At 42.2% G+C, this 26,099-nt stretch overlaps 1 protein-coding gene across 5 annotated transcripts in view; it reads left to right on the forward strand.

The window, feature by feature from the left end:
• The first annotated feature begins 6,326 nt into the window (after positions 1–6,326).
• GRK6 (G protein-coupled receptor kinase 6) overlaps positions 6,327–26,099 on the forward strand; it is a 67,242-nt gene continuing 47,469 nt past the window's right edge. Inside the window, exons 1-4 of one of the 5 annotated variants that reach the window (XM_056575009.1) lie at positions 6,327–6,477; positions 12,929–13,024; positions 16,259–16,371; positions 16,463–16,531. In XM_056575009.1, the coding sequence (XP_056430984.1) occupies positions 6,426–6,477; positions 12,929–13,024; positions 16,259–16,371; positions 16,463–16,531 (330 nt within the window). In that variant the 5' untranslated portion in view covers positions 6,327–6,425. Of the gene's footprint in view, positions 6,478–12,091; positions 12,230–12,761; positions 12,781–12,928; positions 13,025–16,258; positions 16,372–16,462; positions 16,541–26,099 lie in introns of those variants that run through there. The other 4 variants (XM_056575008.1, XM_056575010.1, XM_056575011.1 and 1 more) reach the window with 4 other exon arrangements.

Below are 26,099 nucleotides of genomic sequence, written 5' to 3' on the forward strand. Positions count from 1 at the left end.
CCATCTATACTATATACAGGGCAATTTGGAGGATTTCCATTGGGGCAGACAGGTCACCTGATCCACTCTGCACCTTCTCTGCTAACAGATGTGGTGAGTGTGTGATGAGGGCAGATGGAATAACCCTAGGGGCAGATGGCATTAACCCCTTGTGTTTGTGATGCCAGGGCGTGGTTTAACCTCTACACCACCCAAATGTATACCGCTGGATCCTGGGCTAGGCACGGGGGGCAAATAATGACTCTGACGCCAAGTTACGGAACAACGGCAGCTTTACTGAGTCAGACAGGTGTAATAGTCTATACAGCTTGGCTAGACCCACAGAGGTGACCAGTGACTTCAGTGACCACATGGCTTGCTGGGACTTATAGTGGACTTGGACAAATTGATGCAGGGCCACGCTGACTTGAGACAGATGGACTTGGACGGACTTGAGTGGGACTGACTAAACAGAATTCACCCTGTATGTAGCTTACCAGGTTTTGACTTTCACCTGTGAGGTAGTGGACTAGTGGACTTAGGACACCAGACACTCTCTCAGGACTTGACCTCACTGCAACTCAGCAAAGACTCAAAGAGAGTAAGAGCTCCTCCCAGGGCTTATATGGGGGAGACCCTGGAGGGGTCCCATAGGTCACCCTGTATCTCACATGGTCACTGGTACCTTCCTTGGTTACAATGCATAGCAACCTTATTTAAAGGCATACAACAATTTATGTACATTATAGTAGGCATTTAAGGCATTTAAGATCATACATAAGACACAGGGGCCATGGTGTCACTGATATGGAGTTTGCCTGACAGGGCAGCAAGGGTACGGGGGGGGGGGGGGGGGGGCAAATCCTGTACTGGGCAACCACACAGACTTAAAGAAACATAAATTACAACACTGGCATAACAATATAATATATTGAGTACTGAGTAGTGGTCCCAAGTCGGACACTGAAGGCAACATCTGCCTGACAGGATGGTCAGGATACGGTATTCCATACTGGGTCACCAGTCATGTATACCCTTATTTCATGTATATGACATCTAAAGCAGCTATTACTTGTAGTCCCTCCTGGTTTACAGTATATAGGTGATAGGTGATAAAGCATCTTTGGCACTCTCTGCACTTATTTCTTCAGTTCTGGAGGTGTGTCAGGGTGACATAACTGATTTAGGATCAGGGCTCCTAATTATGCATAAAATTATGTTCTAGGATCACTTAAATATGCACCTTCTCCATTGATGGGAATGCATTTTTTTGTTAATTCTGCCTTAAGAATAAACATCTGCATTCTGAGTCCGGAATTTGAATTTCTGCATCGGTGCAGCAGAATTCTATTGACAAAAATGGGAGACTGCTGTACCAGAATTTTCTAGCAGAATTTTTCTGTATGGAAATTCTGTAGTGTGAATCGGCCCTTAGGGCACAAGTGACCTCTTGTTTTAATGGACAGTGGGTGCTCCAACTATCGGACTCCCTCCAATCAGCTAGTTACCCCTAGTCCTGTTGATAGGGGATAGCTTTAAAGAGTACCTGTCATATCCCACCAAAAAATTCACATTTTACTCAGTACCTAATCCTGATCATGTTAAAGGGTACCTCTTATCAAATAAACTTTTGATATATTTTAGATTAATGAATGTTGAATAACTTTCCAATAGCATGTTAATGAAAAATATGCATCTTTCTATTGTATTTTTCCCGATCAGTCCTGTCAGCAAGCATTTCTGACTCATGCTGGAGTCCTAAACACTCAGAGCTGCCAGCCTGCTTTGTTCACAGCCAAACAGGTTGTGAACAAAGCAGGCTGGCAGCTCTGAGTGTTCTCCTTTGTGAACAAAGCAGACTGGCAGCTCGTAGTGTTTAGGACTCCAGCATGAGTCTGAAATGCTTGCTGCCAGGACTGGTAGGGAGAACCCTAGTGGTCATTTCTTCAAAGGGGAAAATTAAATAGAAATTAAAAAAAAATAGTGTGTCTAACACCTATATTTCTCTCACAAATATCTTCTATGTGTTGCTCACTTGGCTTGTCGTTCTGTGCTTTGAAGGGGGGGGGGGTGTCCTCACTCTGCATGACTTATCTTCCTCCCTGAGTCTGCTGTGCTGGGTCTATACATCCAATTACTGCAGACTCTTCCTCTCTGTTTTCATGTTGCGGACTGATAGGACAGTAGTGAGCACAGAGAAGTGCTGGTCCCACCCACACTTACTGTGATTCAACTTTGACAAAGATGATGCCGCAGCAGGACGGGATTATGTTCTAGATGCTATGGGGACCCCTAGTGGTCTTTTTATATAAGCCATGATTTCTATAACAAGGAAATGTTCTTATGAAGTATATTAGAAAGGTTAATGTTTTGCCAAGTTGTGCAATATAGAAAAAGTTTTTGAATCAGACAGTACCCATTTAAATCTTGGGATAACCCCTGGGATCTCCGCATTTTAAAGGAGAAAACTATTTTTATTTCCTCAACAATGTAGCCTAATAAGGGTTTTTATTATTATTTTTTTTTTTTTACAAGTTCTTGCAATTAAAGCAATACCAAATTTATATACTTTTTTAATTTCTAGTTTTGCATAAAAATACTGGGGGGGGGGTGATTTATAAAAAGTGTATAAAAGAAAAAAAGAAAAACGTTCATTGTTACCCATCTACACTGCTCCTTCATCGGCCATCATTGCTTCATCTCTGACTATGTATGCAGCCCCCAATCGTGCCCCCAATCGGGGGGGGGGGGGGGGGGGGCGTGAAACGCGTTGGGGCATCCCTACACAACATCCACAGTGAATAAGTATAGCTTTGGTTGATATCTGTATCCAATTGTGATTCTCCATGTATCTGTACCTAGTTCCTAGGCTTGTCTTTTGGTTTATATGATATCCTATGAGTTTGATATATTGAACAGCCGGCACTTGAAGTTTATCCGCTTATTACAACTGCTCTGATCTTTTTGTCAGTTAGCATCATCACAAGTCATTTTATATGTGCTGTGACGGTAATTTTTGCAATGACTTTGATTTTCAGGATTATCCTATAAATATATGCAGTTTTTTTGATTTGGTCCTGATCATCAGGCAAACTTGATAAGTATATACAGACTTGGCATTTTTCATAATTCTTAGTACCTCAATTACATTTGAATATATCTTATGTAAAGACAGGCTGTGTATGCTGTTCAGTGCCTTATATACACTAGTAGATGGAGATATAGCTATGTGTATCATCTGAGCTTTTATATTTCATGGAGATCACAATTTTCAGCATTGCACCTAGTCTGGCACAAGGTTGATAGCAGCAAACAATTTTATTTCACTCAGGGGTGAAATCTCACATGGTGAGCCCTGATAGTATATTTGTATCAACTAGATAGGGGCATCCATTCCTGTCCCTTTAGGTATACAGGGCACCCCAGTGAGACAGTCAGAATTTTCCTTATTGTTCTTATTTCAGGGCATCTAGGTGATAGAACAGACTAGGTTCCGGTGCGAGGCCGCCCTTATCAGGGCGTAAACTCTGCCTAGGGTTAGGCATAGAATAGGGGAGTAACAGGGAAAGCGGTAGGTAGCGGCCAACTCAAACCATCGGCCTATCACCTCCCTAGGTCCTTCCCCTTATCTATCCCCACCTATACCCCCTCCTTTATCGTAGGAGCTGTGGTTACTAATTATAAGTGCTGACCGATTGTGACTGTTGAGAGGGACATTTTTTATATATTTTTGTTAGATTTATTCATCTATGAACTGACTTGGACTCCCATTGGGTCCCCACTGCCACTTCATAGTTTTTTTTGACCTTTTGTTTTTTTCGTCTGATGGTTCTGGGGTTGTATTCCCCACTTTTAATGCAATTTAAATAAAAGTTAAATATTAGTCTTTTTCGGTGACTTCTACTTTTGTACACTAATAGAAATTGAGTCTTTCGGTGATATTATTACCCATAACAACCCCTAAGAGTTCAGTCTCATTTTACCAAAACTGCTTAATAAATGAAAGCTGATCTGTGATTGGTTGCTACAGACAACAAAAGACATATATTTAGAAATCTTTTAGATACTGTAGAGGCTGTGAGCTGTGATTGTTAATATACATGTTTAGTTATTATTATTTAATTTTTTATTTATTTATCACCTCCGTGGGAAGGGATAATGAAAAAAAAATGTTTCCTGATGTATGTATATCTATGAGATAACTAGAACCTTTATGGACCATTTTTTACATTGAATGGCGAGGGGCTCTTAGCAGTCAGCAGCCACCCCTGAGATATGGGTACACCAGGGGCATAACTATGGGGGTATAGAGCTACAAATAGTACATGGTAGACATGGGGCCATTCCAGCTGTGTCTGTACTAGAGCACATCAGGGCATAACCATGGGGGTACAGAGGTTTTATTCCCCTGGGGCCCTGCTCTGTAAGAAGATACCAGTAGTACATGGTAGACATTGGGCCCTTCCAATTGGGTCTGTGCTAGAGCACATCAGGGGCATAACCATGGGGGTACAGAGGTTTTATTCGCCCTGGGGCCCTGCTCTGTGAGAAGATACCAGTAGTACATGATAGACATTGGGCCCTTCCAATTGGGTCTGTACTAGAGTACACCAGGGGCATAACTATGGGGGTACAGAGGTTTTATTCACCCTGGGGCCCTGCTCTGTGAGAAGATACCAGTAGTACATGGTAGACATTGGGCCCTTCCAATTGGGTCTGTACTAGAGCACACCAGGGGCATAACTATGGGGGTACAGAGGTACCTTACGCCCTGGGGCCCTGCTCTGTAAGAAGATACCAGTAGTACATGGTAGACATTGGGCCCTTCCAATTGGGTCTGTACTAGAGCACATCAGGGGCATAACCATGGGGGTACAGAGGTTTTATTCACCCTGGGGCCCTGCTCTGTAAGAAGATACCAGTAGAACATGGTAGACATTGGGCCCTTCCAATTGGGTCTGTACTAGAGTACACCAGGGGCATAACTATGGGGGTACAGAGGTACCATATGCCCTGCAGCCCTGCTCTGTAAGAAGATACCAGTAGTACATGGTAGACATTGGGCCCTTCCAATTGGGTCTGTACTAGAGCACATCAGGGGCATAACCATGGGGGTACAGAGGTTTTATTCACCCTGGGGCCCTGCTCTGTAAGAAGATACCAGTAGAAAATGGTAGACATTGGGCCCTTCCAATTGGGTCTGTACTAGAGTACACCAGGGGCATAACTATGGGGGTACAGGGGTACCATACGCCCTGCGGCCCTGCTCTGTAAGAAGATACCAGTAGTGCATGGTAGACATTGGGCCCTTCAAATCGGGTCTGTACTAGAGCACACCAGGGGCATTACTATGGGGGTACAGAGGTACCATACACCCTGCGGCCCTGCTCTGTAAGATGATACCAGTAGTACATGGTAGACATTGGGCCCTTCCAATTGGGTCTGTACTAGAACACACCAGGGGCATAACTATGGGGGTACAGAGGTACCATACGCCCTGCGGCCCTGCTCCGTAAGATGATACCAGTATTACACATAGCACGTGGTAGACATGGGGCCCTGTTCCAGCTTTCGCACTGGGGGCCCATAAGCTACGAGTTATGTCGCTGAGCAGGGGCCATGATTTTCTGATGATAATCCGAGTTATAAAGGATTTCACATTGTGTGAAGTTCTTCTCATTCTCCTCCATTAAGCTCTTAATGTCCAATGTATTATTTACAGGCGGCCCCTGTGACTGCAGGTACATGGCGGATCTGACTAATGCGCCCATTTAATATTTATCACAATGTCTGCACAGTACATTTCCTTCCTCTGCTGTCCACAAGCCCTGGATCAATGCAATGTAATGCACTCTGCAGCCCATCCATGCTGGGGGGGGGGGGGGTTCGTCTACATTTCCTTTATGTCTGATATCTATTAGGAAGGTGAAGAAAGAAGGGGCAGAGCTGAGTGCCAGCCTGATACCACACAGAGGGCAGGATAAGGAGTTCTACTACTACTACTACTGCCAGCATGCCAACCACTGTCACACTCCACCATCCGCCAGCCAACACATGGCCCCCGTGACGTCATCACACATTTGTTTCAGCAGATTTCTACTGAACACAAAGCATCCCCGAGGGTTCTACCAAAAAGGCTGGCATCAAGTGACAATCCAATCAGCCAATCGTTTCACGGATCTGCTTCAAGACCCCGCCCACTCCGGCCTGTTCATCCAATCAATGTTAAAGCTGAATGACAGCTACTAGAAGCGATAGGAGCCGTGTGAACGAGAATTACAGTTAATGCTGATTGTAAAGTTCAGCCAATCAGCGGGGAGTCCGGGGGTGCGGCTGATCGCTGATTGGCTGGAGTGGGTGGGGTCTGTCATTGGCAGCAGGGTGCTGGGAGTCTGGCAGAAAGTGAGTGGCCGCCCGAGGCTCGGAGCCCCCGGCCAGGCCAACCTATGGAGCTCGAAAATATAGTAGCCAACACCGTGCTGCTGAAAGCCAGGGAAGGTGGGTATGTGCGTGCACCCGGGCTGGGGAAACTTACATATGGCTTCAACTGCACAGCACTTGTAGACTACTCTGACTATAGTTGTGTACGAGCCTGTACATGGGAAGCGAGCACTGCACCATCTGCAATGAATGTGTGGAGGTATATGATTGTATACACTGGATAGTATGTGGCATGATGGAATCATACATGTACAGATGATTATATACACGGGATAGTATGTGGCATGATGGAATCATACATGTACAGATGATTGTATACACTGGATAGTATGTGGCATGATGGAATCATCATACATGTACAGATGATTGTATACACTGGATAGTATGTGGCATGATGGAATCATACATGTACAGATGATTGTATACACTGGATAGTATGTGGCATGATGGAATCATCATACATGTACAGATGATTGTATACACTGGATAGTATGTGGCATGATGGAATCATCATACATGTACATATGATTGTATACACTGGATAGTATGTGGCATGATGGAATCATCATACATGTACAGATGATTGTATACACTGGATAGTATGTGGCATGATGGAATCATCATACATGTACAGATGATTGTATACACTGGATAGTATGTGGCATGATGGAATCATCATACATGTACAGATGATTGTATGCACTGGGTAGTATGTGGCATGATGGAATCATACATGTACAGATGATTGTATACACTGGATAGTATGTGGCATGGTGGAATCATACATGTACAGATGATTGTATACACTGGATAGTATGTGGCATGATGGAATCATCATACATGTACAGATGATTGTGTACACTGGATAGTATGTGGCATGATGGGATCATACATGTACAGATGATTGTGTACACTGGATAGTATGTGGCATGATGGGATCATACATGTACAGATGATTGTATACACTGGATAGTATGTGGCATGATGGGATCATACATGTACAGATGATTGTATACACGGGATAGTATGTGGCATGATGGAATCATCATACATGTACATATGATTGTATACACTGGATAGTATGTGGCATGATGGAATCATCATACATGTACAGATGATTGTATACACTGGATAGTATGTGGCATGATGGAATCATCATACATGTACAGATGATTGTATGCACTGGGTAGTATGTGGCATGATGGAATCATACATGTACAGATGATTGTATACACTGGATAGTATGTGGCATGGTGGAATCATACATGTACAGATGATTGTATACACTGGATAGTATGTGGCATGATGGAATCATCATACATGTACAGATGATTGTGTACACTGGATAGTATGTGGCATGATGGGATCATACATGTACAGATGATTGTATACACTGGATAGTATGTGGCATGATGGGATCATACATGTACAGATGATTGTATACACTGGGATAGTATGTGGCATGATGGAATCATACATGTACAGATGATTGTATACACTGGATAGTATGTGGCATGATGGAATCATCATACATGTACAGCTGATTGTATGTATGGGATAGTATGTGGCATGATGGAATCATACATGTACAGATGATTGTATGTATGGGATAGTATGTGGCATGATGGAATCATACATGTACAGATGATTGTATGTATGGGATAGTATGTGGCATGATAGAATCATCATACATGTACAGATGATTGTATGTATGGGATAGTATGTGGCATGATAGAATCATCATACATGTACAGATGATTGTATGCACTGGGATAGTATGTGGCATGATGGAATCATACATGTACAGATGATTGTATACACTGGATAGTATGTGGCATGATGGAATCATCATACATGTACAGCTGATTGTATGTATGGGATAGTATGTGGCATGATGGAATCATACATGTACAGATGATTGTATGTATGGGATAGTATGTGGCATGTTGGAATCATACATGTACAGATGATTGTATGTACTGGGATAGTATGTGGCATGATGGAATCATACATGTACAGATGATTGTATACACTGGATAGTATGTGTCATGATGGAATCATACATGTACAGATGATTGTATACACTGGATAGTATGTGTCATGATGGAATCATACATGTACAGATGATTGTATACACTGGATAGTATGTGGCATGATGGAATCATACATGTACAGATGATTGTATACACTGGATAGTATGTGGCATGATGGAATCATACATATACAGACGATTGTATGTATGGGATAGTATGTGGCATGATGGAATCATACATGTACAGATGATTGTATGTATGGGATAGTATGTGGCATGATGGAATCATACATATACAGATGATTGTATACACTGGATAGTATGTGGCATGATGGAATCATCATACATGTACAGATGATTGTATATACTGGATAGTATGTGGCATGATGGAATCATCATACATGTACAGATGATTGTATGTATGGGATAGTATGTGACATGATGGAATCATACATGTACAGATGATTGTATGTATGGGATAGTATGTGGCATAATGGAATCATACATGTACAGATGACTGTATATACTGGATAGTATGTGGCATGATGGAATCATACATATACAGATGATTGTATGTATGGGATAGTATGTGGCATGATGGAATCATACATGTACAGATGATTGTATGTATGGGATAGTATGTGGCATGATAGAATCATCATACATGTACAGATGATTGTATGTATGGGATAGTATGTGGCATGATAGAATCATCATACATGTACAGATGATTGTATGCACTGGGATAGTATGTGGCATGATGGAATCATCATACATGTACAGATGATTGTATGTACTGGGATAGTATGTGAGATGATGGAATCATACATGTGCAGATGATTGTATGTACTTGGATAGTATGTGGCATGTTATAATCATACATATACATATGATTGTATGCACTGGGATAGTATGTGGCATGATGGAATCATCATACATGTACAGATGAGTGTATGTACTGGGATAGTATGGGACATGATGAAATCATACATGTACAGATGATTGTATGTACTGGAATAGTATGTGGCATGATGTAATAATCATACATGTGCAGATGATTGTATGTACTGGGATAGTATGTGGCATGATGGAATAATCATACATGTGCAGATGATTGTATGTACTGGGATAGTATGTGACATGATGGAATCATCATACATGTACAGATGATTGTATGTACTGGGATAGTATGTGACATGATGGAATCATCATACATGTGCAGATGATTGTATGTACTGGGATAGTATGTGACATGATGGAATCATAATATATGTGCAGATGATTGTATGTATGGGATAGTATGTGGCATGTTATAATCATACATATACATATGATTGTATGCACTTGGATAGTATGTGGCATGATGGAATCATGCATGTACAGATGATTTTATGTATGGGATAGTAAGTGGAATGATGGAATCATACATGTACAGATGATTGTATGCACTGGATAGTATGTGGCATGATGGAATTATCATACATGTGCAGATGATTGTATGTATGGGATAATATGTGGCATGATGGAATCATCATACATGTACAGATGATTGTATGTACTTGGATAGTATGTGGCATGATGGAATCATCATACATATACAGAGGATTGTATGCACTGGGATAGTATGTGGCATGATGGAATCATACATGTACAGATGATTGTATGTATGGGATAGTATGTGACATGATAGAATAGTCATACATGTACAGATGATTGTATGTACTGGGATAGCATGTGGCATGATAGAGTCATCATGCATGTACAGATGATTGTATGTATGGGATAGTATGTGACATGATAGAATCATGCATGTACAGATGATTGTATGTACTGGGATAGTATGTGGCATGATGGAATCATACATATACAGATGATTGTATGTATGGGATAGTATGTGACATGATGGAATCATACATATACAGATGATTGTATGTATGGGATAGTATGTGACATGATGGAATCATACATATACAGATGATTGTATGCACTGGGATAGTAGGTGACATGATGAAATCATACATGTACAGATGATTGTATGCACTGGATAGTATGTGGCATGATAGAATCATACATATACAGATGATTGTATGCACTGGGATAGTAGGTGACATGATGGAATCATCATACATGTACAGATGATTGTATGTATGGGATAGTATGTGACATGATAGAATAGTCATACATGTACAGATGATTGTATGTACTGGGATAGCATGTGGCATGATAGAGTCATCATGCATGTACAGATGATTGTATGTATGGGATAGTATGTGACATGATAGAATAGTCATACATGTACAGATGATTGTATGTACTGGGATAGCATGTGGCATGATGGAATCATACATATACAGATGATTGTATGTATGGGATAGTATGTGACATGATGGAATCATACATATACAGATGATTGTATGCACTGGATAGTATGTGGCATGTTAGAATCATACATATACAGATGATTGTATGTATGGGATAGTAGGTGACATGATAGAATCATACATGTACATATGAGTGTATGCAGTGGATAGTATGTGACATGATGAAATCATACATGTACAGATGATTGTATGCACTGGATAGTATGTGGCATGATAGAATCATACATATACAGATGATTGTATGTACTGGGATAGTATGTGGCATGATAGAATCATACATATACAGATGATTGTATGTACTGGGATAGTATGTGGCATGATGGAATCATACATATACAGATGATTGTATGTATGGGATAGTATGTGGCATGATAGAATCATACATGTACATATGAGTGTATGCAGTGGATAGTATGTGACATGATGAAATCATATATGTACAGATCAGTGAATGCACTGGGATAGCATGTAAAATGATGGGATCATACATGTACAGATGATTGTATGCACAGTGATAGTATGTGACATTATACCAGGGTAATACAAGGAATGGGAGGACTACAGTACCCAGAAAGATTATCAGAATTGGGGTTATTTAGTTTAGAATTAAGAAGGCTTAGGGGGGACCTAATAACGATGTATAAATATATCAGGGGGCAGTACAGATATCTCCTCCATGATCTATTTATACCCAGGACTGTATCTATAACAACGGGGCATCCTCTACGTTTATAGGAAAGAAGGTTTCTACACCAGCACAGACGGGGGTTCTTTACTGTAAGAGCAGTGAGACTGTGGAATTTTCTGCCTGAGGAGGGGGTCATGGTGAACTCTGTAAAAGAGTTCAAAAGGGGTCTGGATGCATTTTTGGGAGACTAATAACATCGCTGGTTATGTATACTAGATTTATAGAGACAGAACGTTGATCCAGGATTTATTCTGATGCCATATTTGGAGTCGGGAAGGAATTTTTACCTCTAGTATGAGGGTTTTTTGCCTTCCTCTGGATCAACTCAGTAGGGACTCATTAGGGGTATAGGTTGAACTAGATGGACTCTGGTCTTTTTTCAACCTTATGAACTATGGGGGAGATTTATCAAAACTTGTGCATAGGAAAAGTTACTGAGTTGCCCATAGCAACCAATCAGATCGCTTCTTTCATTTTTAACAAGGCCTCTGCAAAATGAAAGAAGCGATCTGATTGGTTGCTATGGGCAACTGGGTAACTTTTCCTCTGGACAGGTTTTGATAAATCTCCCCCTATGTTACTATGCAGGATTCATCATACATGTACAGTGCACATGATGTCACATGCATAGGAAAATATCAATGAATCGTGCAGGGACTGGCCTGGAGGAGCTGACAGTCCAGACATTGGGGAAATACGATTAAGGAGGTCATTAGGGAAACCAGAGGGGGCCCCTCCACAGCCTTGTACAGGCTAAGTGGCTCTTAACATCACTCATATCAATAACTTATCATCTGTTCTGGACAAGAACCATCCAAGCTATTAGTATCAAGCTAGAAAAATAGGTCACCGCTAATTTGTAGAAAAGTGTTTCCTGACCGCTGTGCCTCCAGCTGTGGCAAAACTACAACTCCCAGTATGCCCGGACAGCCTTTGGCTGTCCGGGCATGCTGGGAGTTGTAGTTTTGCCACAGCTGGATGTACACTGGTGTAGAAAGAGTGAGAACAATGTGGGAGATTTATCAAAACCTGTCCAGAGGAAAAGTTGCCCAGTTGCCCATAGCAACCAATCAGCTTGCTTCTTTCATTTTTAACAAGGCCTCTGCAAAATGAAAGAAGCGATCTGATTGGTTGCTATGGGCAACTGGGCAACTTTTCCTCTGCACAGGTTTTGATAAATCTCCCCCAATGGGACCAGATGTATTAAAGTGTCAGTCTTGTAGCCTATGTAAATCCTGATGATGCAGTGTCCGTGAGGTGTTTGCAGAGTCTCCATTCATTTTCATTTATTTGCATTTAAAGACTATTTTTCCTAAAAAGCGTGTAGTCCCTGTTCAGACCACGCCGTGGATTTGCCTAGACACATAAGCATTTCTGTGCGGATAATATTTGACATCTATTTGACAGGTGGTGGAGGGAACAGGAAAGGAAAAAGCAAGAAATGGCGGCAAATGTTGCAGTTCCCCCATGTTAGCGAGTGCGAGGAGTTGAGGCGTACCATTGGTGAGTCCACCAGGTCCCCCGAAAACTGTGTTTCCTGACGTACCCCAAAAAAAGTACACGTCCTCTGCCCCCGCTATATGATTCATGAGATATTCCTCCAACGCAGCTAGTGTTGGCTAATATCATTTCATCGCTTCCTCTTGCTACGGTGTTCTCACCACTTCCTGTGCAAGTGTGTAAATATGTAATGTTGCGCGTTTCACAAGTAACCGTGAGCGTGAAAATGCTCTGCTAGGTCATCGTGAACTGTGTAATGTTCGCAGGTTGATTCTGTTACGTGTGGTACAACGGGCAAACCTTATGTTTGGGGGGGGGGGGGGGATACCAGAGGAAACAAACAGCCTGAGAACGTGCTGACACCATAAAGATGTTCTAGTCAAGCCACAGTAGTAGTGCCAGCCACTGGGCCACCAGGACACTATGGAATTGCTATTCTGCTATTTGCTGTCCTAGTCTGTTCCCATAATATAGTGCCAGATGTTAGTGTAGTATACACATAGTTATACGTCCACTGTATTCATGGGGGGATTTGCTCCCCTGCCTCCTCCAAGCCTTCACTGTGGTGCCTAACATCTGCTGGGAGGTCCTTTGTATTCCTTCATGACTTCTATTAGCCAAATGGCACAATATGTTTTTGTGCCCTTTTGGCTACTATGAGAATGGACCTGTTCTTGTAGTACATTGTCCTTACATAGGGTAGCATTCTCAATTTAAATAAATTAAATACATTTTAAAGAAATCTTTGTTTAAAAAAAATGAAGTTTTCTATGTTTTAGTTGTGTTTAAAAAAGCTGCCACTAGGTGTCTCCCTACTTGTCCAGAGCACATTTCCCCCTATCTCTTGCACAAACTTTGGACTCCTGCTGGCCTGGCAGAAGTCCAATATCAGGAAATACAGTCTTGAGTGCTGAGGGGGGTTGTGCAGCCTTAGCCAATCATAGCTCATCTCACAGTGAAATGCTCTGGGCTGTGTGCAGCAGAGTGAGAGAGGAAGTTCTCCCCTGTATGGCTTCAGATGATGTCACGCCTGCTGGGTAACGCCCCTTCCCAGTCTGTGAGACTGAGCAGAAAATACAGAGCAATATCAAGGTAGAAAACTAAACACTAACAAAAATAAAGGCAGGGGGTGGTTTATCATGATGGGGTTTATAAAATGTAAGATCATGGGAGGTACTCTTTAAGTTGACAGATCCACATTGCATGTCTGAAGAGACATCATGTAACAGAGCAGGCGCTGTGCAGATTGATATATAGTATAGTGGAAAAAGATACTGTATTTATTTACATTCCCGATCAGTCTGGGTTTAGGTGTCCAGTGGGCGGACCTAATCAGTGATGATAATTTTTTTTTACACATACCGCAAAGGCTATCCGTCACTGATTAGGACCGCCCACAAGACTCCTTAGCCAAGATTTAACAATGGTGTAAATGAATAAATTTAGTATATAAATTATAGTAAAAAGTTACTATATATTGAATCTTTTCCCAGAAACTATATATCAATCTGTACAGTCCTCCTGCTCTATAACATTGCACCGTCATTTTGGACTGCATAAATAATGTGACAGGGTCCCTTTAATTTACATTTCATCATTTTGTGCAGTTTCATGCTAACAAAACTGATATCCTATACTCTGATGCTGCAGTCATTGACATATCGCTAGTCCTTCCATATGCCTTTTTCTGACCTCCCAAATGTAAGATTGCAAGATGAGACTACCCGGGGGTAGTTTGTAGTCTGTTGCCATGGCAACACATAGGAGCTGTAGACTTAAAACAATAGGATATATTAAAGGGATACTTCGATGGAAAACTTTTTTTTATTTTTATTTAAATCAACTGATGCCAGAAAGTTTAACAGATTTGTAAATTACTTCTATTAAAAAAAAACTTAATCCTTCCAGTACTTATTAGCTGCTGAATACTACAGAGGAAATTCTTTTCTTTTTGGAACACAGTGCTCTCTACTGAATCACGAGCACAGTGCTATCTGCTGACATCTCTGTCCATTTTAGGAACTGTCCAGAGCGGCATATGTTTGCTATGGGGATTTTCTCCTACTCAAGAAAGTTCTTAAAATGGGCAGAGATGTCAGCAGAGAGCACTGTGCTCATGATGTCAGCAATGAGCTCTGTGTTTCAAAAGGAAAATAATTTCCTCTGTAGTATTCAGCAGCTAATTAGTACTAGAAGGATTAAGATTTTTTAATAGAAGTAATTTACAAATCCGTTTAACTTTCTGGCACCAGTTAATATAAAAAAAAGAAAAAAAATTTGCAAAGTTACTTAAAGCATACCCGTCAGATCCAACACTTACACTTTTAATTTAGCTCACTAGTCTGAATTCCTCTCAAAGGGAGGGGGCGTGGCATCACTGTGCAGGTCTCCGCCCCCTCCCTCAATATGCTGTCTGCTCACATCTTCCCTAGCATTAGCAAAACTACAACTCCCAGCTTGTCCTCACTGACAGTAGCGGGACACAAGCTGACAGTGGGAGGATTTTTCCTCTAGCTGTGAGCCCTGCACTCACAGCTGTCAATCAAGGAAGTGTGTCCATGACATAAGTGATGATGCATGGACACAGCAGGACTAGTATATGTCCGAGCAGGCAGGGGGGGCAGTTGTTTGACTGGCTTTTTCAGTGTGAAATACTGAAAATGTTCTAATGAAAGCAATTGCAAAACCTATTGGTTATACCTGCTTTACAACATATCAAAAGTTTTTGTATCTGACAGTGCCCATTTAAGTTTTCATTTTAGGTTAGGCCCACATCTCTATTTACATAGGAACAGAAAATTGAAAGTAACAGCAGTGCCAGATCTGTTTTAAAGACACAACAGCATTTGATGGACCCAGTGATTACTAATGGGTTTCATCATGGTGTCTGAAATTTTGCAAAAACAAAAAGGTTATTTCTTTTAAAATTGGCACTAAAGGCCTCCTTTGAAGACCTGTTGTCTGTATAGTAAATATCCAGTGATAGATTTGTGAGCCGGCTGCCATTTGAGAAATGTCACTGTCCCATCTGTTTGCCTAGACAGTGTCCCTGCCCTCTTTGTTCTGCCCACGCTTTGTGCATTTGGCTTAGTGGCACTCTTTTCTTGCTGCTGTTATTGTGCACACTATTAAATCCATTCACGGTGTGTGTATGTGGCACAAGGTGTCATGTAAGTCGTCGTATGTTTTACAGCACAGATGTTTTATGTGATGGTTTCTTTTTTATGTACCCAATAGAACATGACTATCATAGTCTTTGTGACCGTCAGCCAATTGGACGTCTACTCTTTCGCCAGTTCTGTGAGACCCGGCCTGAGCTGCAGCGTTGCATCCGCTTTCTGGATGCTGTGGTAGGACTTGAGTGACCAGGTTACATTATAGCCTATGAGTTACATGGCGTCTGGATTTCTTTGTCACATTGTATATTTTTTTTTTTTACAGGTTGAGTATGAGGTGTCCCCAGATGAGAATCGTAAGGAGTGTGGTCAGCGGCTGATCGAGAAGTATCTGGTCAGCACGGTAAGCTATCTAATACCATAATGTAACTTTCTATGAATTGTGAAAAACTATTCATCACCAGCATTTCCTGCAGTATTAAGAACCGTTTGGTCATCTATTTTGTTGTGAGTCCTTGATATAATGACCGCAAATGGTGCGACAATTAAAGGGGTATACCAATAGACATCCACTATCATAAGGATAGGGGATAAGATGTCTGATCGCGGGGGACCCACCGCTGGGGACCCCAGTGATCTCCTTGCTGCACCCGGCGTTCGTTTAAAGCATCAGGTGCAGCTCCAGAGGCTCGTGACGTCACGGCCACGCCCCGCTCGTGATGTCACGGCCATGCCCCCTCAATGCAAGTCTATGGGAGGGGGCGTGACGGCAGTCACGCCCCCTCCCATAGACTTGCATTGAGGGGGCATGGCCGTGACATCACAAGCGGGGCGTGGCCGTGACGTCACGAACCTCCGCAATCGCCAGTCATCTGGCACGGAGCAAAGTTTGCTCCGTGCACCGGATGTTTAGGGTGCCGCAACCGAGATTACGGGAGTCCCCAGCGGCGGGACCCCTACGGTCAGACATCTTATCCCCTATCCATTGGATAGGGATGAGATGTCTAGGGCCGGAATACCCCTTCACAGTGCATCATCATGATTGGGGGATAGACAGGTAGAATCTCTGTGATTTTCTATATAGGGTACCAGCTAAGGGATTTCTGACTCTGGAATAAGTTACATTCTGAATTATGCATAAAGCTCCTTAAACCTGGACCCAATATGAGCGCCAGTCAACTATGTTAAAAGGGTACTCTTAAAGGGGTACTCCAGTGCTAAGACATCTTATCCCCTATCCAAAGGATAGGGGATAAGATGCCTGATCACGAGGGTCCCACCGCTGGGGACCCCCGTTATCTTGCACCCCGTTAGAATCAGTCCTCGGAGCACGTTCGCTCCGGGTCTGATTACTGAAGATCACGGGGGCCGGAGCATTGTGACGTCACGGCCCTGCCCCCTGAATGCAAGCCTATGGGAGGGGGCATGACAGCTGGATAGGGGATAAGATGTCTTAGCGCCGGAGTAACCCTTTAATTAGCATTTAATAGAAGAATCATTTACATAGCCCACGTATTGGTCATGAATGGCGCATGGATCATCCAAGGGGCTGTTCACTTCCATTACTGTCAGCAGCACATTCCCTGTTTACAAGAGGAGATTCAGCTGAGAAATTAGTTTGTCATCCATTGTAATAGAACCGTATGGCGCAGTTATATTGTTGGATTTTATATTCACCAAAAATAGGAATAGATCCTAACCTAGGCATGAATAAACAACTTCCCAGACCTTCCCTTTCTTGCGTTTTGTGCCTGTGCTCTAAAGTCAGAATAGTAGTACAGGAGATTGGTCACATATTGATAGTTCAGGTGCAGACTGGGTACATTCACAAGCTGCTGTGGCACAACATGACGCAGCTGTCTGGGCATGCCGGGCACCATCAGGCATGTAACAAGTTAGAAGAGGTGACCAAGAATCCCAATGTGCTGTTATATTCTCAAAAGGAGAACTCTAACTGGTGATGCTGAGAAGGAAAGTGCAGGACGCTTGTAAATGCAGAAATGAAGAAAAATCTTGCATCTCTCACCAGTTCAGATTCAGACACGTTTTGCCCTGGATTTCCTTCTTTATTCAGTTGCACGCTTGGAGTAATAGTATCACACCCGCTGTTCTGCACAGTATCATGTAAAATCTTGTTCGGTATCAATACCTATTTCCTGGTGTGATCAGTGTCTATTGTCACTCAATGACAGGCAGTGTCCTTGTAATCTCACTGTTAAAAAGACAAGAAAAGCTTTACAGGCAAGAATGTTATGCCAAGTTTGTCGTACAACTTAACAAAACTGTCACTTAGGTATAGTTTATTGGCTAACATAGTAAGTTCATACTCCTCCCATTGATGCTTCTTTCTTTTTAAAAAGGTATGCCGGCCAAAAATATCTTATCCCCTATCCAAAGGATAGGGGATAAGATGTCTGATCATGGGGGGGTACCAGCAGCACCCGCATTCTATCCGGGGCTGCGTCTCCAGTTTCTGAAACCTCTGGGTTTCCGGGACTGGGGACGTGACGTCACCCCACGCCTCCTCCCATAGACATGAATGGAGGGGGCGTGGCGTGACATCCCCTCCCATAAACATGAATGTAGGAATGTGACGTGACGTCACGTCCCTATCTCGAAGGCAGCACACTGCACATATTGCCGGGGGCTGCACAAAGATCGCGGGGGGTCCCCAGCGGCAGGACCCCTGCAATCATACATCTTATCCCCTATCCTTTTGGATAGGGGATAAGATGTATAAAGCCGGAATACCCCTTCATGGCCTATTCACACATACGGTATTCTGTGCAGATTTGATGCGCAGGATTTTCTGCTGCAGATTTCAATGTAAACTGAACACAGCTTGAAATCCTGTGCATCAAATCTGCGCAGTATACTGTCCGTGGGAATAGGGAATAGACCCTTAGGGTATGTTCACACGTATGCAGATTTGATGCGCAGGGTTTTCTACGGCAGATTTCAATATAGACTACATGACTGAGTACAGCTTCTAATCGTCAGTTACAAATCCTGTGCATCAAATCTGTGCAGGATACTGTATGTGTGAACGTACCCTTAAAGGAGTACTCCGCTGGAAAACATATTTTTTTTAATCAACTGGTGCCAGAAAGTTAAACATATTTGTAAATTACTTCTATTAAAAAACCATAATCCTTCTAGTACCTAAAAGGTTCTGTATACTCCAGAGGGAATTATTTTCTTTTTGAATTTCCTTTCTGTCTGACCACAGTGCTCTCTGCTGACAGAGGAACTGTCCAGAGCAGGAGAAAATCCCCATAGCAAACCTCTCCTGCTCTGGACAGTTCCTAAAATGAACAGAGGTGTCAGCAGAGAGCACTGTGGTCAGACAGAAAGGAAATTCAAAAAGAAAAGAACATCCTGTGGAGCATGCATAAGCCTTTAAGTACTAGAAGGATTAAGATTTTTTTTAATAGAAGTGATTTAGAAATATGTCATCAGTTGATTTAAAAAAAAAAATGTTTTCCAGTGGAGTACCCCTTTAAGGAGTTTGTCTGATCACAGAAATAAAACCAATTCAGAATGAACCTTAAAGAGTAGCTCCAACCATCCTTTTTTTTCTGTCCATGCCTATTGTCCATCTATACCTAGCCACCTCCCTGCCTTTAATTTTTTTTTTCACTATATGTATACTATACTATACCTTTTTGTCTGCCTGGTAGTGTGCTGACTTACCAGGCAGACTTCCCCAGCAGGCACAACGTCACTGATGCCTGCTGGGGGGGCAACCTCCGCCCTTAGTTCATCTATACAGGGTGCCTCCAGCTGTTTCACCACTACAACTCCCAGCTTGCCCTGACATCTATTGGCTGTCAGGGCATGCTGGGAGTTGTAGTGGGGAAACAACTGGAGGCACCCTGCCGCACATCCCGCTCCCCCGAACCCTGCCACGCACACCTGCTCCATCCCACCCGCAAAAGACTAAAGTGGAGGGTGAAATTCTACCTCACACCGGGAGCCGGGGCCAGCATGCGAGGCCAGGGAGCCTGCGTGCATCCTCATAGTTCGCGCTCGCTCCGGCCTGTCTGATTGACAGGCAGGGAGAGAGCGCAGCCTGACTGAATTCGGACCGTTGCCCGGCCTGGATCGGTCCGAATTCATCTGTGACGTCACAGCAGGCTGCAGCCGGCCACTAGGAGGGAGACCCCTAGTGGCCGGATTTCAACATTAAAATAAAATATTTTAATTACAAAAAAAATAATTAAAGTATATTAGAAATATGTTGTAGTACATCAGTACTACTATGTATAAAAAAAAAAAAAAAGTTAATGACAGTGCCAATTTAAAGTGGTATTCACAGTATGCATTATCTGCGGGATATGTCTAATAGATGTGGGTCCCACCTCTGGCACTGTAGCATGTGGAGAACATCCATCTGCCACATCCATGCGGTGGGAACGAAGAGGTGGTGGCCCAAATATGTGGCATTTATGGTATATCCATTATCCAAGCTAAGAATACCCATTTCATTGTCTTAGCATACCTAAGACAATTATTGTAAGTGTTTTTAGACGTCTGTGTTTTACTGATGTAGTAATCAATTTTAGTTGTCTCAGTTGTGCAGCATTTGAATTGGCTTTAATTGGGACAAGAAAAATCATATATTGCAGTCCGATGGCTGGGTCAGTGAATAGCCATGCACTTATACACTGTTTAGCTATAACATTATAACTGCTGTACTATTCAATGTAGTGAATAAAATGGATTATCTTGTGACCATGGCACCTGTTAGCGGTGGTATATATTAGGCAGGATGTGAAGAGTGAGTTCTTGAACTTCGTGTTGGTAACGTGTACAGAAGTGTAAGGATCTGAGTGAAGGGCAGAAATTGTCAGGTCTGGATGACTGGTTCAGAGCTTCGCCAAAATGGCAGGTGTTATGGGCTGTTCCTGGTATGAAGTGGTTTGTACCTACCAAAAGTAGTCCAAGGGGGGATGACTGGAGAACTGACAACAGTGGGATGCGCGCCCAAAGCTCTTTGATGCATGTAAAGACTAGCACGTCTGTTTCGATACTATAGAACAGCTACAGTAGCATCAATTGCTGAAAACGCTAGAGGTTTTCTGGTAGTTTCTATAGGCTGAGATTGGAGTAAAATAAAAGTTTAACTCGCCTCTAAATTCAACACGGTTCCTCTGTCCACTATGAGAAGTGTTGCAATAATGTAATGTACATTGTCTTTGTGCACTTGACATTGCAGCCGATTGGTGTAATAGAAGAAGGTGGTCTGGTCTGATATATACAGTGTATACTTATACATCATGTGGACGGCCACGTACATACGAGTCACGTACCTGCTTAAGAGATGGCACTAGGATGCACTATAGGAAACGCAAGCCAGTGGAAGAAGTGTGGGATGTGCTGGAAATACAGGTCCATAAATACCAACACAAATACAATGGCTCTCAGCCGAATGTCTGTTTGGCCAACAACTATCCCTCTTGATCCCTCTATACGCAGTGTTTAGATAAAATGCTGCCAGACGTCACTGGCTTTTAAAAAATAAAATTTTTTAGATTAAAAAGTTTTGGGCAGTTAAAAGCCAACATGTCTAAGAAAGCCCCCATTAAAGAGGTACTCCGCTGCTAGACATCCTATCCTCTATCCAAAGGATAGGGGATAAGATGTCTGATCGCAGAGGTCCCGCTGCTGGGGCCCCCTGCGATCTCCTGCAGGTTCCTGCGGCGGTTGTCGTGAGGTCACGGCCACACCACTCGTGATGTTACGTCACACCCCCTCCATTCATGTCTATGGGAGGGGGCGTCAACACGCCCCCTCCCATAGACATGAATGGACGGGGCGGGGCATGATGTCACGATCAAGGCCTCCGGCTCCAAGCGTTCTGAACAAAATGTTCAGAACGCTGGAGCACCAGAGTACCCCTTTAACATTAAACAGTCTGCCAGTCCCGGTGAAATCAGCAGGTTCAGCCAACTTTTTTCCAATGTGTACGAGGACCTTAACCCATGGTGGCACACGTCTTAGTTTACAAAACTTACAAGATCTACTGCTGCTGTCTACTCCACCCTTCAGAGAAGTCCATGCCTTGACATGTCAGAGAATTTTTGGCAGCATGAGAGGGACCTATATGAAGAAAAGCATATATATATATATATATATATATATACATACAATAACAAATATAGATATGCTCACCATGGAGGTAAAGAATGGGACGACACACAGAGACAGCGCTTAGCCAAACAGAATCTAATTTATTACTCCATAGCTGGCAACATGGGAGGATAAGCTAGCAAACCAACGTGCTCATTTTACGTCCTCAGACGCTTTCTCAAGGTATGATAAGCGCTGTCTCTGTGTGCCGACCCATTCTTTACCTCCATAGTGAGTGTTTTTGCCTTTTCTCTTCATTGAGCTGGCACCGAGACTATAGAGCCTGGTGGAATGAGTGTCAGTGGCCCGAGGGATTACGTCCGGTGATAGTGAGCGGAGTGGTGCCGATACAATTGCTTTTTACTTGCATAAAATATAGATATACACATACAATACAGTACCCCCATAACAAGACTGAAACTAAGTTGCTGTGGTGTACTCGAGCAATGACTAAGTATTATCTTGGGGTAGACAGCGGCACCTGCACTATAGAAACTGGCCTTGAACATTTAAAGGGGTACATCACTGGATAACATTTTTTTTTTTTTAAATCAACTGGTGCCAGAATGTTAAAGGGGTATTCCAGACCAAAACTTTTTTTTATATATCAACTGGCTCCGGAAAGTTAAACATATTTGTAAATTACTTCTATTAAAAAATCTTAATCCTTCCAATAGTTATTAACTTCTGAAGTTGAGTTGTTGTTATCTGTCTAACTGCTCTCTGATGACTCACGGGTCCCGGGAGCTGTGCAGTTCCTATGGGGATATTCTCCCATCATGCACAGCTCCCGGGACGTGACATCATCATTGAGCAGTTAGACAGTAAACTTCAGAAGCTAATAACTATTGGAAGGATTAAGATTTTTTTAATAGAAGTAATTTACAAATCTGTTTAACTTTCCAGAGCCAGTTGATATATATAAAAAAAGGTTTTGCCTGGAATACCCCTTTAAACATATTTGTAAATTACTTCTATTAAAAAAATCTTAATCATTCCAGTACTTATTAGCTGCTATATGCTCCACAGGAAGTTATTTTCTTTTTGAATTTTCTTTCTGTCTGACCACAGTGCTCTCTGCTGACACCTCTGTCCATTTTAGGAACTGTCCGGAGCAGGAGAGGTTTGCTATGGGGATTTGCTCCTGATCTGGACAGTTCCTATAATGGACTGAGGTGCTAGCAGAGAGCACTGTGGTCAGACAGAAAGGAAATTCAAAAAGAAAAGAACTTTCTGTGGCACAAGTATCAGCTAATAAGTACTGGAAGGATTAATATTTTTTAATAGAAGTAATCTACAAATATGTTTAAAGGGGTACTCCGGTGAAAACCTTTTTTCTTTTAAATCAACTGGTGGCAGAAAGTAAAACATATTTGTAAATTACTTCTATTAAAAAATCTTAATCCTTCCTGTACTTATTAGCTGCTGAATACTACAGAGGAAATTCTTTTCTTTTTGGGAATGCTCTCTGATGACATCATGACCACAGTTCTCTCTGCTGATGTTATTATAATAATAATAATAATGCTTTATTTATTGTTATCCTTAGTGGGATTTGAACCCAAGTCCCCAGCACTGCAAGGCAGCAGTGCTAACCACTGAGCCACCATGCTGCCCTTAGCATACATCTGCTATGCATGGTTGCTAAAATGCAGAGAGCACTTTGTTCGTGATGTCATCAGTGTTCCAAAAAGAAAGGAATTTCCTCTGTAGCATTCAGCAGCTAATAAGTACTGGAAGGATTAAGATTTTTTAATAGAAGTAATTTACAAATATGTTTAACTTTCTGCCACCAGTTGATTTAAAAGAAAAAAGGTTTTCACCGGAGTACCCCTTTAATTACTAAATGCACTATCTCTAGTGTTTTTGTTGCTTTTTTGGTTGTCCTATTGTTTGCATAAAGTGGCTGTCATATCTAAGAAAACATTTTTTTATTTGACTTGTCTAAAGTTTGGACTGTCTGTAGCCTCAGTGCTCCCACCAATAAAGTGAGGGGAAGCTTGCGGTAGTGCTCTTCGGGTTCCCAGATAGGAGCCATCTTCTGCAGCTTCATTTGTAAGTCTATGGGGCTGTCAAGTAAAGCGGAGCAATGATTAAATGGAGCCGCTGCATGCTTCACCCCACTTGTTCTAATAATCAGTGGTGGTCTCAGCACTGATACACCACCGATCAAATCCTTTAATATGCCCCTGTATAAATGACAGGTACACTTTAAGATTAAAAGAAAAAAAATATTTCAAAGCATCCCTCTTTCTGGTATCCAATGGAATGTTGTGTAGGAACCTCTAAGTCTTTACAGTCATGGCCGTAAATGTTGGCACCCCTGAAATTTTTCTATAATTTTTCTCACAGAAAAGGATTGCAGGAACACATGTTTTGCTATACACATGTTTATTCCCTTTGTGTGTATTGGAACTAAACCAAAAAAGGGAGGAGAAAAAGCAAATTGGACATAATGTCACACCAAACTCCAAAAATGGGCTGGACAAAATTATTGGCACCCTAAACTTAATATTCAATTGCACACCCTTTGGAAAAAATTACTGAAATCAGTCGCTTCCTATAACCATCAATAAGCTTCTTACACCTCTCAGCCGGAATGTTAGACCACTCTTCCTTTGCAAACTGCTCCAGGTCTCTCTTATTGGAAGGGCGCCTTTTCCCAACAGCAATTTTAAGATCTCTCCATAGGTGTTCAATGGGATTTACATCTGGACTCATTCATGGCCACTTCAGAACTCTCCAGAGCTTTGTTGCCATCCATTTCTGGGTGATTTTTGACGTATGTTTGGGGTCATTGTCCTGCTGGAAGACCCAAGATCTCGGACACAAACCCAGCTTTCTGACACTGGGCTGTACAGTGTGACCCAAAATCCGTTGGTAATCCTCAGATTTCATGATGCCTTGCACACATTCAAGGCACCCAGTGCCAGAGGCAGCAAAACAACCCCAAAACATCATTGAGCCTCCACCATATTTCACTGTAGGTACTGTGTTCTTTTCTTTGTAGGCCTCATTGTGTTTTCGGTAAACAGTAAAATTATGTGCTTTACCAAAAAGCTCTATCTTGGTCTCATCTGTCCACAAGACGTTTTCCCAGAAGGATTTTTGGCTTACTCAAGTTCATTTTGGCAAAATGTAGTCTTGCTTTTTTATGTCTCTGTGTCAGCAGTGGGTCCTCCTGGGTCTTATCCACCATCCAGACTATCCTGCATTGACACATTTCATCAATTTTTCTGTTCCGTCCACACCCAGAGACATTAGCTACAGTGCCATGGGTTGCAGACTTCTTGATAATGTTGCGCACTGTGGACAAAGGCAAATCTAGATCTCTGGAGATGGACTTGTAACCTTGAGATTGTTGATATTTTTCCACAATTTTGTTTCTCAAGTCCCCAGACAGTTCTCTTCTCCTCTTTCTGTTGTCCATGCGTAGTGTGGCACACACAAACACACAATATAAAGACTACGTGAACTTCTCTCCTTTTTATCTGCTTTCAGGTGTGATTTTTATATTGCCCACACCTGTTACTTGCCCCAGGTGAGTTTTAAGAAGCATCACATGCTTGAAACAATCTTCTTTTTCCTCAATTTTGAAAGGGTGCCAATAATTTTGTCCGGACCATTTTTGGAGTCTGGTGTGACATTATGTCCAATTTGCTTTTTTTCCTCCCTTTTTTGGTTTAGTTCCAATACACACAAATGGAATAAACATGTGTATAGCAAAACATGTGTTACTGCAATCCTTTTCTGTGAAAAATACTTCATTTTCTACAAAAATTTCAGGGGTGCCAACATTTACGGCCATGACTGTAAGTATTTCCATACTT

The sequence above is a fragment of the Hyla sarda genome, chromosome 4, assembly GCF_029499605.1.
Source record: "Hyla sarda isolate aHylSar1 chromosome 4, aHylSar1.hap1, whole genome shotgun sequence".
Classification (NCBI taxonomy): Eukaryota; Metazoa; Chordata; class Amphibia; order Anura; family Hylidae; genus Hyla; species Hyla sarda.